Consider the following 19,488-nt stretch of genomic DNA (forward strand, 5'->3'; position numbering starts at 1 on the left):
TCCTGATTTGCAGGCCAGTGGCTCTCGTGTTGAATCTGTCTGCTTTTGCCATGAGGCTGATTCCCAGCCACTGCTTCACAGTGGAGGGCCTGGTGTCCAAGTTAGGAGATTCAGAAGGAGCTGGTAGGCCTCCTCCTGGCCAGAGAATGGGATGAGGTTGCATAGCTCCTGTCCTCCTGGGGAAGGACATGGAAGGCAAGCCATAGCCAGAGCTTGCTATGATTCTCCTGGGACATGACTCTCCTCACTCCTCACCTCTTAATCCTCTCTGCTCAATGGGGTACATTCCAGGAGAGAGAAATGTCACAACAGGGCCTCTGGGCCAGCCTTGAGATCCATCCCACCACACAGGTTATGCACAAGGTAAGTCTCACCCCTTCTGTGGTGTCCACCTTTGAGATAATTAATTCCTTTTACTCTACAAAACTTTCCAAGCTCCCAAATTCTCCTAAGCAAAGGGCCAGGATATGTGAGAAATCAGCTGACCATCAGCTGAGAGCCGGACCTTGTGGGAACAGTGGGAGATCCAGCCCCAGCCTGGGCCACGTGTCAGGGGAGGGCCAGAGAGTGCTGGAGCCAGAGGGGCAGCTGCTAAGAGCTGCCCTCACCTCCTTAGCTGCCCCCCCCTTACAGAGGCTGCCACTCACCTCCACACTCCGGACTCCCCTCAGACTGCTCCCAGGACCTCCCAGAGAGTATTTGCATAGGAACACCCAAGGGGGCTGCCCACAGCCTCCATCAAAGCCTTGAGGATGGGTAAGGGCGCCTGCAGGGTCAGGAAGGGTGGCTCCATCAGAGAGGACAGACCTCTGTCAGGCTCAGGGCCCCAGAGGTTGGGCCCTTTCCTGGGCTGCGAGTCCTGCAGCCTTGATCCCACTTTCCTCGGGACCGTGTTCCTCTGATTCCTCCCCCTGCTCGCAACGTTGACCTCCATCTGCAAGAGGCTGAGGGGTTTCACGGTGAAGAACGCGTGACCCGGGGCCGAGCAGCCTGGGTTCACACCCGGCCTCAGCCACTCTCCAGCTGTGCCTCAGTTTCCTCATAAGTGAAGAAACAGCCCCTGTCTTACTTGGTCATTGTGAGATAATCCAAAGCAAGTGAACCCCTCAGAGCATTGATGGGTCCCCAAGCCCTAGCACCCGGCTGGCCTTAGAGCCCTCTTTCCTCTTCTCCCGTCTTTGCCCCCTACCCCCGTTTTCCTTTTCCCCTTCTCTGTCTCTCTCCTCCCTTTCTTTCTCCCTCTCTCACTCTCCCCTTCTTTCTTCCCCTCCCTCTCTCCCTCTACCTCTCTCCATCTCTCTCTCTCTCTCTCTCTCAAAGAACAGTGGGTAGAAGGGAGAGCTTGGAACAGGAGAAACTATGCAATGAGCCACCAGGAAAGAGGCCCAGCTAGATGTGGGAGCTGTTTGTAAAAGAGCCATGACAGCAAAAGACCAGGAGGCAGACAGATTGGGAGGGTTGGGATAGTCACCACAGCTGGAAGTCGCCGCATGGGCACCCCCTGACAGCTCCTTAGCTGGAGCGCTGGCCACTTAGAAGCCAGTGAGGGGCAGCCCGACCCTGTCACTCCTCAGACCTCGGCTACCCATGCCCCAGCCAGACAGGGGCTGAGATGAGGCCTCCCTGCCATCAAGCAGTGCCCAGCTGTGTAGTGAGAGCCAGAGGACGGTTGGGAGCCTTCCCAGAGCATCAGCCTCCATTTCCATCTGGATGGGCTGCAGCAGCCAGAGCAGCGAATTTAAAGTTACCGGCTTGCCCTTTAACGAGCTAAGGAAGGAGATTGTCTTGTTATTATCCCCTAGGGCCTCATCCCAACTATATTAGTATTAGACACTGAGCGTTGGTCATATGCCAGGCCCTGTTCTAAGCACTTTACATATGTATTAAGCTCATTTATTCTTCACAATCACTCCATGGGCAAGGTTTTGTTACTAGGGCCATTTTATAGATGGGGAAACCGAGATACAGAAGTGAATTGTCCACAGTCACGCAGAGCAGAGATTCAAGCCAGAGCTCACACATATGACCACACTGCACTGCTTCTCAAGATGATGGTAGGACTAAGCACTCTAAGGTAATGATGACACCGACATGATTTCCAGAAAGTCAAAAATCCTTGGTAAATGTCAACATTTGTCAGGTCAAAGAGCCAGAAGCAAGGCCTAAGTGACAGGGAGCCATGAGAACTTGCCCTCACTCCTGAGAGTCACACTTGACTTTCTCTACTTCTCCTTGAAGGTGTGGCCACAGCAAGGGATGGACCTGGATTTGTACTTGTAGGAGGAGCAGGAGAAGGTGGGAAGCAGGGACTGGCTCTACAGAAGCCAACAGGAGGGAAGGAGGGACATACTCACCCCAAACACTTTCTTGGCCCCTGCTTTAGCAGCAAACATGGAAAGGATCCCAGTACCACTCCCAACGTCCAGCACTACTTTGTCCTTGAACACGTGCTTATTGTGATACATGGAGTTCCGGTAGGTGAGTGTCCTCACCTCATCCTTCAGCATTTCCTGTAGAAGGAAAGGAAAGACAATGTTAGTGTATTCAAGCCACTCAGGAACACACCAAGTTCACAACTGGTGCCAGGACTGTCCTGCCAAATTTTTCAAGAATCTCAATGATGGGGATGACTGGCTGGCTCAGTCAGTGGAGCCTGTGACTCTTGAGCATTTGAGCCCCATGTTGGGTGTAGAGATTGCTTAAAAATAAAATCTTAAAAAAAAATAATCTCGGGCACCTGGGTGGCTCAGTGGGTTAAAGCCTCTGCCTTCAGCTCAGGTCATGATCCCAGGCTCCTGAGATCAAGCTCCACATCGGGCTCTCTGCTCAGTAGGGAGCCTGCTTCCTCCTCCTCTCTCTCTCTGCCTACTTGTGATCTCTGTCTGTCAAATAAATAAATGAAATCTTTTTAAAAAATACAAAAATCTCAATGATGTCATTAGTCCAAGCTGCGGGAGAGTACTATAGAACAGCTGGACTAGGGGTTACCTGACACTTTCAAACAACTCCAGCCTTAAAACTCTACCCAAGAAAGATAATTTTGTACTATAAGAAAAGACACTCATGTCCAGCCCTGGACCAAAAGCCCCATCTACCAAAGAACAAAAGGAAAGATCAGTGCAATGCAACTTGAGGGATTTAAGTTAAACCTGAAGCAGAATCTTCTGCCACGGTGAGAGAATTGTCCTCCAACAGGGTATTAGAGGGGTCTTTGTGGTTTGTGTGTGTGTGCATACCTTTTTCGTTTGCTTTTTTTAAAGAATGGAAAACATATTTCTTTGTCCACCATTAGTTAAGTGTTTTGTGGCCAAAAAGAAAATAGGTTACCCCTTACAACTGTCTCCAACCTAAGGAGAACATGATTGATCTGTGTATGGCGGTGAGGCAGAGACCTTTTTCTACTTAAGCTATCAGCAAACACTTCCTTTTTTGTTTTTTTGTTTTTGAGAGAGAGAGAGAGAGCACGCAAACAAGGTAGAGGAGTGGGGGCAGAGGAAGATGGAGAGAAAGAATCTTAAACAGGCTCCACACCTGACATGGAGCTCAATCTCACAACCCTGAGATCATGACCTGAGCCAAAATCAAGAGTTGAATGCTTAACTGACTGAGCCACCCAGGTGCCCCAAATGCTTTTGACTAATTCATCATCAATAGTATTGGGATTTATAGTACAATTTTAGTATGTTTAGTACAACTTGCATATAATAAAAAGCACAAATTTTAAATGCATGGTTAGATGTAAGAGGTTTTTTTCTTAAATTTAAATTCAATTAGCCAACATATAGTACATCATTAGTTTCAGATGTAGTGTTCAATAATCTATCAGTTGCCTATAATACCCAGTGCTCATCGTATCACTTGCCCCCCTAGGTGTAAGAGTTTGGACAAATGTATAGCTGTGTAACCACCACTATAATCAAGCCATGGAACATCTCTAACTCCCTAGAAAGTCCTTAATGCCCCTTGGCATTCAATCCCCCCCACCACCCAGATGATTAATCATCTAACTTGTATCACTATGGCTTCCTTCTGCCTACATATAAATTGAATCATATGGTATGTACACTTTGGTGTCTGGCTTCCTTTGCTCAACGTAAGGTTTTTGAGATTCATCTACTTTATTGTACATATCCAAGGTTTGTTCCTTTTTTCTTGTTCTTGTTGTTACTGACTAGTATTCCACTGTATGGAAGTTCATCCACTCACTTGTTGATGGGTATTTGGATTGGTACAAATAAGGTAGGTACAAACACTCTTGAATAAGTATATTTGAGGATATTTCCTCATTTTCCTTGGGTAAATACCTAGAAATGGATTTCCTGGTAATTGTTGAATTTCATAAGAAATCACCAGTTTTCCAAAATAGTTGCACTAGTTCGTGATCTCACCAGCATTGCATTAGCTCTCAAGCTGCTTCACATGCCAGCAACTTAGTATTATCACTTTTAAAAAATTTTATTCATTCTTGGGGCACCTGGATGGCTCAGTTGGTTAAGCAACTGCCTTCGGCTCAGGTGATGATCCTAGAGTCCCAGGATCTAGTCCCACATCTGGCTCCCTGCTTGGGGGGGGGGGGCGGGGTGTCTGTTTCTCCCTTTGACCTCTCCCCTCTCATGCTCTCTCCTCTCATTCTATCTCTCAAGTAAATAAAATCTTTAAAATTTTTTTATTCATTCTTGTACATATGAGCTGGTATCTCATGGCAGTTTTAATTGCATTTTGCTTGTATCTATTGATATAGATAACTTTTTCATGTGCTTATTGGCTATTCATATAAATCTTCTATGATGTGTCTGTTTGAATATTTTGCTCACCTTTTTCTTGACCTATTTATCTTTCCCTTATTGAAATGTAGGAGTTTATATATTCCAGAAACAAATCCTTTGTCAGATATATGTATTATGAATATCTTCTTCCAATCTGAGATTTGCCTTTTCATTTTCTTGATGTTGTCTTTTAAAAAGCAGTTTTTAGTTTTGATAAAGGCCAAATTTTAGGTGGTTTTTTTTTAATGATTAGAATTTTTTGTGTTCTGTCCAATCTTTGTCTACTCCAAGTTCACAAAGATAGTCGTCTATGTTTTCTTCTAGAAGTTTTATAGTTATGGCTTTTACTTTAGGTCTATGATTCATGCCAAATTAATTTTTCCTATGGTACAAATAAGGCATGTGAGTTCATTTTTTTATACAAAACAGATGATGTAAGCACTGTTTGTAGAATAAACTATCATTTCCTTCATTGAATTACCTTGCCATCCTTGTCAAAGATCAATTAACTATACATTTGCAGCTTCTATGATCTCTTCCATTAATATACCTGTTCAACACTAACTTGATCACTGTACCTTTATATTAACTTTGAAATAGTGTGAGTTTTAGTTCTTCTTTTACAAGGTTTATTTTAGAGCTTATGCATTTCCATCTATATTTTAGAGTCTGCTTGTGAATTCACACAGAACCGCCCCCTGGAGTTGATTGGAATTGTGCTGAATCTATAAATCAATTTGGAAACAATTGATATTTTACAAATACTGTCTTACAATCCAAGAACAATGACACAGACTTCCATCTATTTAGGTCTTTTTTAATTTCTCTCTGCAATGTTTTATAGATTTTAGAAGTCTTGCATTTCTTTCATTAAATTTATTCTCAACGATTTTACCTTATGGCATTGTATATGAGATTTTAAAATTTTATTTTCCCATTGTTTTATGTCAGTCTACATATTGACCTTGTGTTTTTCAGACTTGCTCACTTCACATATTAATTGTCTTATGAATTTTTTTGTACATTCCTTTGTTTTTCTACATGAAAACTCTTGTCACGTGTGAATCAAGACAATTTTACTTCTTTTTCCTATCTGTATGCCTTATATATTTTTGTTCTTTCCTTTTGTTTTACTGAACTGGAAAGGACTGCCATGCAATAAAACATTGAATAAAATAGGAGAAGACAGGCATTCTTTCTTTGTTCCAATAATATAAATGTCACCATTGAGCATAATGTTAGCTGTGGGCTTTCTATAAATGTCTTTTATCAGATGAAGACATTCTTTTCTATTTATAATTTGCTGAGAGCTTTTATCATGATTGGCATTGAATTCTGTCACATGTTTTTTCTACATTTATTGAAATGGTATGTGACTTTTCTTTTAGTCTGATAGTATGTTAAACTCCATAGATTGGTTTCGAATGCTGAACAAATAATTTGTCATGATGTATTATCCATTTTAAATAATGCTGTGTTTTACTTACTAATAATTTAATTACACAAGTTTCTATCTCTATTTATGAGAGATGTTAATCTCTAATTTTCTCTTACCGTCTTTGGTAATAAGTTATGCTGACTGAGCTCATCATACAAGTTAGAAAATGTTCTCTCATATACTTTCTGAATAAGTTTGTATGAGATTGGTATTTTTATTCTTTAAATATTTGACATATAGGGGCACCTGGGTTGCTCAGTGGGTTAAGCCTCTGTCTTCAGCTCAGGTCCTGATCTCAGGGTCCTGGGATCAAGCTCTGCATTGGGCTCTCTGCTCAGCCGGAGCCTGCTTCCCCCTCTTTCTCTGCCTACTTGTGCTCTCTCTCTGTCAAATAAATAAATAAAATCTTTTAAAAATATGTTTGACATATAATTCACCAGTAAAACCATCTGCGTCTGGAGTCCTTTTTGTAGGAAGACTCAGGTTTTCAATAGATAGAGGTCTGTTTTAGTTTTCCATGCATTCTTACATCAGTTCTGACAAAGTGTTTTTCCAAGGAATTTATCCATTTCAGCTAAGAGATCGAATTTATGGGCATAAAATTGTCATAATATTCTCAAGTTTCCTCTCAAATGTTTATATTATCTGTACTGATGTCCTTGTCTTCATTTATGATACCCATTTATGATACCCAAATTATCATAAATAATTTGTATTTCACCTGACTTTTTCTTGATCAGTCTAACTAGGGGTTATCAATTTAATTAGCCTTTTCAAAAACTAACTTTTAGCTTTGTTGATTTTCTCTGTTGTTTTATGTCTACCTCATTGATATGTGCTCTCATCTTTATTATTTGCTTTTTCAAACTTACTTGCGTTTGTTTTCTCTGCTTCATAAAGTAGAAGCTTTGATCACTGATTTTGTACCTTGCTTTTTGTCTAATATAAGCACTTAAAGTTATAAATTTCTGGGGTACCTGGGTGGCTCAGTTGGTTAAGTGTCCAACACTTGATGTCAGCTCAGGTCATGATCTCAGGATCATGAGATCGAGCCCTGCATCAGGCTCCACACTGAACATAGAACCTACTTAATATTCTCTCTCTCCTTCTCCCTCTGCTCCTCCCCACTCTCTATACATAAATAAATAAAGTTATAAGTTTCCCTCTAAGTTTTGCTCTCATTTCATCCCACAAATTTCCATGTGTCTGTATCTTAGTTCAGACTGCTATAACAAAAAACCGTAGACTGGGTGGCTTAGAAAACAAACATTTATTTCTCACAGTTCCGGAGACTAGAAAGTCCATGATTAAGGTGCCAGCAGATCCATTATCTGATGAAGACCTGCTTCATGGTTTGCAGATGGTCATCTTTTCCTCGTATCCTCACGTGGTGGAGAGCAGAGTGAGAAAGCAAGCCCTCATGTCTCCTTTTATTTTTTCAAGATTCCAGAATACATTATAAATGTATTTTGCTGAGAGGAGGATAGATTATCTAATAAATGATGCCATAGTGCCCAACGATCTATATAAAAATATGCCTGGACCATAATCTCACAGGATATACAACATTAATTAAAGATTAAATATTTTTAAAAATAAAGATTAAATAAATATTTAAATATGGGGAAAAAAAACCCAAAAAATAACTTCAGCAGAATTTTTAGGAGACTGTATTAGTTTTTTATTGCTGTTGTTGCAAATCAGCCAAAACTTAGTGATTTAAAACAACACAGATTTGTTTCCACACAGTCTGGAGGTCAGAAGTCTCATCCAGGTCTCACAGACTTAAAATCAGGTGTCAGCAGGTCTGTGTTTTTTCTGGAAGTTCTAGGACAGAATCCATCCCCTTGCCTTTTGCAGCTTCTAGAAGCTACCAGCATTCCTTGGCTCATGGCTCCTCCCACCTTCAAAGCCCCAACTTCCTCACTGTATTGTTTCCATTGTCTTCACATCTCCCTCTCTGAATCTAACCTCACTTTCCTGCCTTCTTCCTTCACTTATTGGGACTATCGTATCATGTCTCCTTTTAGGATACTAATCCAATTCATGAGGGCTCCACTCTTCATGATCCACTTACCTCCCCAAGGCCCTACCTCCTGATAACAATATACTGGGCATTAAGATTTCAGTGTATGAATATTGAAGGGGATACAAACATTCAGTCCACAGCTTTGTGTTTTCACTGTCATTCAGTTTGCAATATTTTCTAATTTCTCTTGTTATTTCTTCTCCAACCCTGTTTTCAGTGTTGCTTAATTTCCAAACATTTAGAGATTTTTCTTAATAATTTATTATTTTTGGTTTCTAGTTTAATTCCATTATGATCAAAATAATGTATTCTGCATGATTTCACTCTTTTGAAATATATTAAGATTTGTTTATGGTCTAGGCATATGATCTATCTTAGCGAATGTTTCATTGTGTACTTAAAAGTAATGAGTATTCTTTTAGTTTGTGGAAACAATGTTCTACAAAATCCTATCAGGTCAGGTTATTTAGTTGTATCATCCAAATTTCTACATTTTGCTAATCTTGTGTGTGTGTGTTTGTTCCACCAACTATCAAGAGAGAAGTGTTTTTAAAAAATCTCCAACTATAGTTGGATTTGTATTTTTCTCCTTCTATAGATTTTGCTTCACGTTTTTGAAACTTTGCACACATGTGTGACAGCTTTGTAATGTGTCACCCTGGCTGGCTACTCTGCATTTCCCAGAATTCTCTTTCTACTATGTTACCAGTTAAAGTTGGCCACAGAGAAGATTCTTGTGAGATTCGAAAGGTAAAAAGGAGGCAGGAATCATTTTGTAGCGCACACGTGTCATTGACGATGAGTTGACTCACTTCGTTGGCATGAAGGAGCAGCTGGGCCTTATTCCGTTTCTCTGTCTCCTGGCCTGGGTGTGTGTGTTTAGCTCCGTGGTGAAACACCCAGCCTCTATAGGATATGCTCACCACCAGGGTCAAAGGCAATAGAATGGGCATGTCTTTCAGTCTGTCCTGTGTTCAAGCTTATGCTTATTCGTTCTAGCTAGTCTTGAGTTCCCCATACTTTACATTCATCTTCCTTTCTGACTACCTGCCTGTGGACTTCCAGCATCAGACATGGAGACACAGCCTTACACAATTACATGAGCCAATTCTCTGTGTGTATGTGTGGAGATATATATATATATATATATATATATGTGTGTGTGTGTGTGTATATATATATATACACATATAAGATATATATACATACATACATATATATGTGTATATATATGTATGTATGTGTGTGTGTGTGTATGTGTGTGTGTGTATATATATATATATATATATATATATATATATATCTTCTGCTGGATCAACTTCCATGGTTGAACTCTGACTGATACAGAATTTGATGCTAGGAATACCTCCTGAATATAATGATGTATTTTCTGAATTAGTTTTCAGTTTTCTGGAATCTGATTAGAATTAAAGGCACTAAGGCCTCTGTTGCCACTGATAAGGAGGACACCAGTGGTCAATAGCATGAAATGGCAAATGAGTTACTCGAATATTACTTTAGATACCTGTAATAAAGTATTAATAAAGACCAGATTCTGGATGACTAAGTATTTGCTATCCTAGAACATTTTAGTCAACATAAGAGGCATAATGGGTGGGTTAGCTGGTTGGTTGCTACTAACTGTTCTAAAAAAAACTTGGAGAAAGAAAATGACCTTAAGAACTTAAATTCCCAAGTCAAGGTCTGCATATAGCACCCAAAACTTCTGTGATTTCCCTGGAAAAACAAACACACAAACAAAAACCTCTCCTGTAGGTACAGGGTCAAGATTTCCAAAAACCAAATCCAAAATCTAATCCTACAAGTGCCTGAATTAGAACACAGACTGCAATCCCATCCTTGCAAGGCCTCTTTTGTTAAAGTCGAGGCATCTGTTGGGAATGAACAGGATCCTAAAAATTGGAATGGAAACAGGAAACATATGATGAACGTGGAGCCTCAAGTTCTTAAATGACAGACGCTTCTTTGCCAGTAGAAGAATCTTCTACCCCTGCCTGAGGGAGTTTGTTTACCTTTTCCTGAAGAATCATATTGGCCTCCCTTAAGGTAGTTGCTGGAAGTACTGCTGATTCCCCTCAGGACCTACCCCTGCTTTCTTTGCTGCTAGCTCTGTAACTAGATTCAATTCTAATCAGACCCCAAAGGGTGAGGTATAAAATGTGACTCATGAGGAAGTATGATACACTCCAAAAGAACTACACGGTATTTCTCATTTGTTTAGATTGAATCCTGGGGAATATGTATGGGATGTGTATTAAGGCTGTGGGATCAATATGGAAGGAATAGAAAGTTGGATGGGGCCAAGTTTATTGATATGGGTTCACTAAACAGAAATTCTGGATTCATTGTTTTTTTCTTAGAGGCTTCGAATGCCTGTAACGATTGGTTTGTTTGGGTAACTGAAATACGGATCCAAGGTTAGCCCCCACTACACAAAGTCGAAATGCTAGAACTTCCTTGGTATGCTGAAGAGAAAGGTATTCAAAGGTTTAGAAGATTGGAATGTTAGAGTGCACTTGTCATGTGAGACCTACTCACCAACATCACAGAACAGAACTTTTACCACAGTTGTGAAAAATAAGTTTGCAGGGGGAGTCCAGCGTCCTTGAGGAGCTCTCTGGTTGCTCTTCTCTATAGGTCAGAAATTACAGTGGGAAGGGCCACCATCAAACTGAGACCCCTAATGGCAGTGGGAATACTATCAAACTGGGATTCTGAGGAAGCACAAGTCAAATCACAGCACCTAATCACCGTGTATTATATGGGTGTGGTTACTGCAAAGGACTTGGGAGCCAAAGCAGTATTCAGAACTCTGACTTGCAGGGACCTATGGTGTTGGCTATAGGTCTCTAGAAAAGAGATTATAGAGTGTCTAGAAAAGAAATAGCTGGGAAGCATACTGAATTCTAACTCGATCTGTTGAAGCAGAAACATTATAGGTCTAGTGAACAGAATCACCAAATTGGTTTGGTGATCAAATTGGTTTGAATCACCAAATCTAGAGTCATACTGCTCAAATGATTCAGAGACGTGAGACATTTAACAGACCCAGAACACTTGAATGAAGGAAAGGCCATGTTCTATGAGGAAAAACTCTGTTACAGTGCCAAAAATGGATGCTGTTAATCTTCCTTCCAGTCTTCACCAACTGGATCTGCAGCCATTACCACCTTACAGTGTGACTGCATTGGAGAAGGGAAAATAAACAAAGTTTTGGGGATTATTGGACACTGGCTCTGAGCTGACACTAATTCCAGGAGACCCATTGGTCCAGGAGACTAATTCCAGAAGACCCACATCCCCATTCAAGTGGCCTGTTTGCCTGTGAGAGAACAGATGGATCTTGGAGAATGACTCTAGATTATCATAAACATAATCAGGTGGTGATTCCAAGTACAGCAGCTGTTCCAGGTGTTATTTTATTGCTTGAGAAAATCTATACAGAGTGTTGCTGGTTTGTTGTTGTTATCAGTTTTAGAAATTGATCCACCTATATTTCTTCAAATCATAGCTCCCATGCTTTTGAGGTCTTTAACCCAGAGCATCATTTAGCCTCTGTGTGTCAATTTCCCCTTCTGGAAAATGGAATGATAATAGTACCTACTTCATGGATTGTGGTGATGATTAAATAAATGTAGTAAGTGTTACAAAAGTGTTAGCTCTGGCTCTTGGTGACAACTGTCACCATTTTCCTCCATGCAAGGAAAGAGTTGAAGATGAGCCATAATTGAGGAATGGAGGCAAAATAGGAGCAAAGTTTTCGGGATTCGTCAGCCACAGCTGCAGTTGGAAGTCCTTACTGCCTGTCTTGATGGAATTAGATTGGCCCAGTGCCTCTGCAGATTCTGTTGTTGCTAAAGGGAAGCTTCCCAGATACCTGCCTTTAATTCAATGCTTTCCATCACTGCTTTGACCTCTTCTTTCCTCTAAGGCTCCAGACCACAAGAGTTTGGTTCAAAGATGCAATTCCTGGGAGAAGAGTTGTGACTCAGCAAGGCTTCCCCTGCTCAGCCCCTCAAAAGAGAGGCTCTCTCCTGTGCCTCTACCCCTGCTTTAATCATCCCTAGGAGAGAAGAGCCCAAAGAAGTCTCCAGACATTTCAGACAAGAGCCTGCCACTCTTCGTTGAAAACAATTCCCAGCCCCCAGCTCTGGATGCCTTTGTCTCCCAGCTTTTCTGCCTATTAAACACATGACAGCACATTGACTAATTGCTGGGAAATGAGGCCCTGAAGAAATCTATTTCAAAAGAACCTGTAGCAAGATTGTCAAAAGAAGAGAGCTGGCCAGGAGTGGGATCAGTGCCCAGGGCTGGGGGCTGGGAACACAGCCCCACTGGCAGGGATTCTTCTGGCTGCTGAGGAACCAAGCCCGGGGGCTGACAATCAAAGACTCTGGGAATTCAGGGGTGGGATTTGGGCGGTCATGGATTTGTCCCCCTCCCCTCCGAGCAGAAGCCTCAGTAAGCACCCATCTGTCATTTCCTCTCCCATTCAAGATCCCATTCCTCTCAGAGATGCCCCGTAACAGGGATAGAAGAACAGAAGTGTCCAGAATCACTTCTTACTGTGCTCTTCAGCCCCCGGGAGTGCCCTCCCCCAAACTCGACACTTCTTGTTTACATCTACAGACTAATCAAACCCAATCCACCCTGCATCATGTTTCCTAAACACTCATGGATCGCTATTAATCAGCAAGCTGGCTGTGCTGCTGCCCAGCCCTGTGAGCATCTTGTTAATGATGGGAGAAGACTGCCAAATGGCCAGCTCAGCTCTGGATGGTGAGGTGTGAGTCTTGTCCAGACTGAGGAGGCAAAGGCACTAGCCACTAGCTGTCTGGCATAGAACGGGGATTCCTGGTGCTTGATAATGAGAGACGAGCAGGCCCTGTCTCTGCAAAGAACAATGTTCAGAGTCCATCCATATGCAACCCCCCCCTTACTTTTTTTTTTTTTTTTAATATCAGCTGATCTTAGAAACCAAATAGGGTGGAGAGAAACCTCAAGGGTGAAGGAAGGCTAGGTAGCTGCCCCTACAGGAAGACCTATGCATTTCCCCAGAAGCCAGATCTAGAGATGGATGGCCTATGGCAGCAGGAGGGATTCAAGGAGGGTGATCAGGAGTACATCCAGAGGCAAAGCATTGCTGAAACTATTCCAGGGCAAGTTACTAAGGAAAGAAATGTTACATGACCTGAGGATCATTTGCTCCATGTTTATTAGCTCAGTCTGTTCTATACTTATATATGTTTATGTTCAAGTTTGGGCTTTCTATCAATACATGAAATGGAGGGAAGCTGGTATAGTATTTATGTGATGCCCCTTGGTTTCTTCTCCCACTGGAGATGACACCCTCCAGGATGCCGAGCCGTGTACTGACCAGGCATCACCTGAGTGATCAGATCAGCCGCCAGGTCAAGAAACCACAAATCAGCGTGTCATGCCGGTGGCTAGAGGCCAGAGAACTAAGTCCTGAGGGGATTATAGAAGTTAATCAAAGCAGAGGAAAGCCCGTCCCAGGAGCCAAAGGTGTGCCAGAGCAAGAACTTAGTTATTCAGAGGGAGGTGTCCCAGAAGTCGGTCGCAGGAGGCTCCGTGGGGGAGAGGAGCTTGAAGACCCGGCAAGGATAAGCATGATGTGCATGTCATGACTGGTTGGTTTCTAGTGGGGGGATTTCAGGCAAGCCCCAGGGGAGGCATTTTTTGGAACTGGCATCTCCGCCTAGGAATCTGCCTCATTGAAATAGGTGCCCAGAGCCACATGCCTGTTAGAATTTGGCCCGTGGGTGACATGTCCTCTACTTAGGGACAGGGTAAGCTCTTGAAGATGTCTTTCTGCCTCCCAGAACCTCTCACAGGCCTAGGACAAGGCTCCGTACACCACCTCACCCCGACCCCCACATCCATAGGGAGTAGGATCAGGGAAGGTACAGATGCTCACTTATCTGCCCAAGATGACATGTGAGCCACCAAGAACAGCAGGCTCAGCTGCTCAGACCTCCTGAGCCAGGACCCCCAGAACAAACACAGGGCCCAGTCTTCCTCCCTGCGGGTCCCAAGCTGAACACTTTTATGTGGACAGCAGTTCTGGGGCAGGGGGGAGGGGATGTCAAACCCTGAGTCTCCCTCAGGTGAATGAGCCAAACCTCTGAGTCTAGAATTAATTGAGGCACCCTTCCTTCACTCTCTGTCTCCACCTGGAATCGCAAAGGAACAACCAGAAACAAAGTCAAAGTTTCCAGAAAGAAAGACAGACTTGGTTTAAAGTCTATATGGCATGGTAGTCAAGGAGGAAGCCCCTGGACCCCAAACGTGAAGGTTTCATTCCCAGCTCTGCCACTTATTATCTTGTGACATTGTGTGCAAAAGAAGCAAGGAATGAAAGTTGACCTGGATTCTTAAGATTTCACACCCCTATGTACGAACTGGGGACCAATGATCTTGTATTCCCCAAGTTCATTATAATGAATTTGTATTATTTTATAAGTCGGTGGGTTGGTGGCATCGGGGACAATGTGCCTCTTTAAAAAAGGAATACATGAAATCAAAACAGAAACACCAAAAGTAAATACTAAATAATACAAATTTGGTTTGTCTAAAAACAAACATACAAGTAATTATAATTGGGGACAAAAATAATAATACCAACTTCATAGGGCTGACCTGAGGAATAAATGAGCCAATCAGGTACAATCTTGGAACAACCCCCAGCATGCTGTAAGCACTCATTAAAAAAAGGGGGAGGGAGGATGGGGGGAGTGCTGGCTATTATTTTCAAATACTCTTCCGGCAGTGACAGTGTTACCCTTTTGTCACAGGGAGGGTGTACACAGGCATCTAACTGAAAGAGAAGCTTTGAGTCTTACTTCGAAAACGCATTTGCAAAGCAAGCAGGGCTTTGTTCCCTTTTCAGTATTTCTTCATACGGTAAGGGGATAATAGAAATATTTTCTTCATAGAGTTCTTAGGAGGATTAAGTGAAATGATATGTATAATGTGCTTAGAACCGTGCCCGGCACTGCGTAAGCACTGGTTAATGAGTGAACAGTCCCCAGGCTGGGTGGGGCTGGAGAAAATGCTGGAGGAGAGGAGGGTGCAGGCCTCCTGGCTGCAGGGAAGCTCCGTTCTGTTTGACAAGGAACATAAATCTTCCCTGCTATGGTACAAGACAAGCATTGAGACACAAGAATTTCCTGAGAATCAATCAGGATGGCAGACCTGGGCCAGGTTTCCAAGGAAGCTTGCTGTATTTCTTCCCCTGGAGGTGTCCATTGGTCTAGGACCTAAGGCCTCCTAAGGCCTCCCTGAAGACCAGACAGCATGGCCTCTGGAAGGTCTTCTCAGCCTCAGGATCCGAGCTGCAAAGCATCTGAGCTCCTAGAGCAGGGATCTAGAGCAAAGACATCTGGTCCACCTGGATCACCTGGGCTTAGGGTTGAGAAGACACAGGTGCTGGACCATAAAAGAAAGAAATCCTAAGCTTTGCCCCCCACCCCCCTCCAGCCCTTGCTCTCTGGCCGAGAAACACACAAACATATGCTTCCAGCTACTCACCTGCTGCAAGCCTGGCCCTGACCCTCTCCCAGAGAGGCTTTCAGGAGGGAGGGCCAGGGACCTTGGGCCACTGGGAAAACCCACTTTATGACAGCAGACAGTTGAACACATAACACTGTTTTCTAACAGTGATGGGACAGCAGGGCTGAGCTCAGCATGGTTTACCTCGTGGATCCCAAAGTGGGCATAGGAGTCGAAGTAATAATCTCTCGAGGTCATCTCCTCTGGGTTCAGCAGCTTGGACATCTTGCCCCGTCCTGGGCAGCTGGGTTGAGTGGACACATGATGGACACATTGCACAGGCTTGGGTGGGACGACGGGCTGAGGGGGTTGCGGTGGGGGACTGTTCACCTGAGGGGAAGAGAATGGGCTTGGTGTCAACAGAAGCAATGAGGTCCTGCCCTCTGAGATGCCGCCCCGCCTTCCTTCCCCTCCCTGAGCCCCGGCGGCTCCCGTCTGCTCAGCAGCCACTCCTTAGGTGCCGGTGGACCCTTCCGGCTTTCTGGCCGGCCAGCTGAGGGCTGTGATTTGCAGAGAGGTTCCATGCTACTGAGGAGCCAAAAAGACCTCAAATTAACCCAATTCCATCACTTACTAGTCAGGCGATCTGAGCCAATCTAGGCCTCAGTTTCCAGATCTGCTAAACAAGGGCAAAAATACATTCTTTAACAGGCAAATAGTGAACACACACTAAAGGGAGAGATGTATAGCATCACAGAGCCTTGAGGCTGGAGCCTAAATTCCAGAGCCAGTCTTCCGAAACCGGAGCCCCAGCTCTGCCACTGAGGAGTTATGCGCCCAACTTCGGGCAAAATTATTAACTTCTCGTTGCCTTGGTTTCTCTAACCCTCCAATGGGAATAAAATGATCCCCATGTCCTAGAGCCACCCCTAGGATCAGATAGTTGGTGTTCGTAAAGTGCATATAAAAGGGCCTAGCACATAACTGGTATCTGTTTTGTTGTTGTTGTTGTTTTATTTTGTTTTAAAGACTTTATTTCTTTATTTGACAGAGAGAGAGAGAGATCACAAGAAGGCAGAGAGTCAGGCAGAGAGACAGGAGGAAACAGGCTCCCCTCTGAGCAGAGAGCTGGATGTGGGGCTCGATCCCAGAACCCTGAGATTATGACCTGAGCCAAAGGCAGCGGCTTAAACCACTGAGCCACCCAGGCGCCCCTAATCAGTATCTGTTAAACTGAAACCTGCCTGTCCCCTTAGGAAGATTGAGTTCCTGGGCTTCTCTCCAGCAGGCAGCACTTGTCCTCCAAAACATAGGTCTCTGAGGTTCTGGGGCCTCACACCTGTTGTCTCCCCTCCTGCTTTCTGTGAACTTTACTCTGAACTTCGGCAGAAGTTTCCTCTGGACTGCAAAAGCCCACGCGGATGGGGGCCTCCTGCCTGCACACGAGCACATTCACTCTTTCTGAGTTCCCAACCCTGCCACGAAGCCCCACTCTACACCCCACCGCTGCTGGGGGTCACTGGCTAGCCCCCCCTCCTTCACAGGCTAAGGGGACAAGGGAGGAGAGAAAGTTCAGGGAGTTCTGGGGCCCAAACGTTCAGCTTGACTGCAGACACGAAGTCAACCTAGGAGAAGAAGCTTCTCTCCCCGGAGCATAGGAATCCAGGTGTGCACAGCACAACAAAGGGCTCAAAGCAGGGCAGAAGTTTAAAATACAGAGAGAAGCAGTATTATCCAGTAGTTGGTCCTCTGGGATTCCTGGATCCCAGCCTGCCTCTAGTAAAATTAAAAATAAATATTGAGAGGCAGGTGGTATGGTGTAAAACGTAAATCCCGGGGCCACCCTGCCTGGCTTTAAAACACGGCCCTGCTGCTTAGTGGCTGGCAAATGACCTTCAGAAGTCATTTGTCACCATGTGCCTCAGTCTCTTCCACCATGAAAAAGACATCATGATGAAACTCCTCCGAGAGAGCAGTCAGAAAGTTTAGGTGAGTCCATACCTGTGAAGTGTTCAGAAGAGTGCCTGGCAATAGTAAGCTCTAATATTATTACTACCATTATTATTCATATTACATAAACATGTCTCTGTTTCATGCCATGATTTTCTCATTTCTGAGCTGAATCAGCTCAGACTTATTAGTCTCCTTCCCAAGAAGGGAAATAGGGAGGCCCTAGGACAGAGCAAGATCAAGAAACCCAAGAGACTCCATCTCTCCATTATGCTGTGCGAATAGCCCCCAGACTACCCTGTGTCCTGGGCCGGAGAGGAGTGAGCTCAGGGGAGGGTGATGGTCCCGTTTTCCTGGTGTATCTAGGCTACAGCCTCTGGGAAATAAGCAGACTTCCCAGTTTAGCAATATCAGATTTGAGGTCAGTGAGATCCCGGCTGGCTGGCAGAGGCAATCGAGGCTGCCTCATTAGAATGCAGCAGGTGTGCCCACCCTAGGCTTGGGATGTTGGTCACGGTCTCTGGGAGGCTAAAAATAGACTGTGTCAATTGCATACTCCCGTGCTGGCTGCAGAGTCACCTCTAAAGCTAAAGAAGGTTCCGTGCATGAAGCTGACCCCAATCTTGACACTATTTAAATATATTAAAGAGAGAAAAATTCCTAGCTGGTCCAGGCAGCATGCATGGTCAGGGTCACAGAAGCCTCCTGCACCCCTTAGCTGCCATTCAACTCTGATTCCAAGGTTCTCTTTCTTATAGGGTCCCCAAGACCCTTTTCTCAGTTGCCAACCTACAAAGTATCTACTGTGTCCCACGCATTGCATTTGTAAGGCAAGCGGGTGAATGGATGGGGTGGGGGCGGCGTTTACCTCGATAACCACAGGTCAATCCATGAGGACAAAGAGGTGACTGTGGCACAGTCCCCGGTCCCAAAGGCTGTCAGCCTGGCTCAGCCCCTTGCAGAGGGGACTTGCCCTCTGTGTTAGCTGATAGATGTGTCCTATCCCTGGAGGCTGGGAGTAGGGCAGGAAATAGCAGTGGCCCATGGTCCCAGGCATTCGGCTACCTGGGGTGCGGCCTTTCATTCCGTAAGTACCTACTGAATATCAGCTGTGGCAAGGCGCTGTGCAGCTTCTGTGGAAGAGCAGAGACGTGTAAGAAGAGTGCCCGCAAACGGATCTGCTTTCTGGTAGGAACGTAAGGCTTTCGAGGGCTCCACTAGGTGAGGGAATAGGATTTGTTTCACAAGAGAAGCTCAAGCAAACTGTTTTGGGAGTTTCAGAGAGAGAGAATTCACTTTAAAGAATAGGAAAATCTTGGGATAGCTGGCAGTGGGGTAGGTGGGGAGCTTTCTGAATGGATTTTGTTCGGTGGAAACAGTGGGAGGGAATTCCAGTAGGAGGGAATGGTTGGAGCAAAAAGGCGGAGGGCGGGGAAACCATGGGCTTGTTGAAGGAGCGGCTTGGCCGAGACAGTGCGAGATTCCACTGAAAGGAAATTAAGGCCAGGTTAACGGGTTGTAATTAAATACAAGACAAGGGGGAGTTGGTGGTGGTTTGTTACCAGAGAGCTCCATGCTTGAGCTCTACTTTAGGAAGATTACTGCGGTGGCGGGACGCAGGAGGGGCAGGGAGAAACGACAAGCCAAGGAACTGGGGTTGGGGGGGGCAAGATACGAAGTTATGAGGCCATTGTCAAAGTCCAGTCAAGAAATAATGAGAACGGGAACTACTGTTGTGTTAGAGGGCCTGCCCGCCAGGGAAACCACAGAAA

The 19,488-nt window shown here is 44.3% G+C and overlaps 1 protein-coding gene across 1 annotated transcript in view; it reads right to left on the reverse strand.

Moving 5' to 3' along the window:
* The window catches only part of PRMT8 (protein arginine methyltransferase 8), a gene marked incomplete at both ends in the record, with an annotated part of 100,290 nt that overhangs the window by 37,719 nt on the left and 43,083 nt on the right, over nt 1–19,488 (reverse strand). The window contains 2 exons of the mRNA XM_080812276.1: nt 2,355–2,510; nt 15,971–16,156. Of these exons, the coding sequence (XP_080668402.1) occupies nt 2,355–2,510; nt 15,971–16,156 (342 nt within the window). The remainder of the gene's footprint in view (nt 1–2,354; nt 2,511–15,970; nt 16,157–19,488) is intronic.

Source organism: Martes martes (genome assembly GCF_963455335.1).
Source record: "Martes martes genome assembly, chromosome: 8".
Lineage (NCBI taxonomy): Eukaryota > Metazoa > Chordata > Mammalia > Carnivora > Mustelidae > Martes > Martes martes.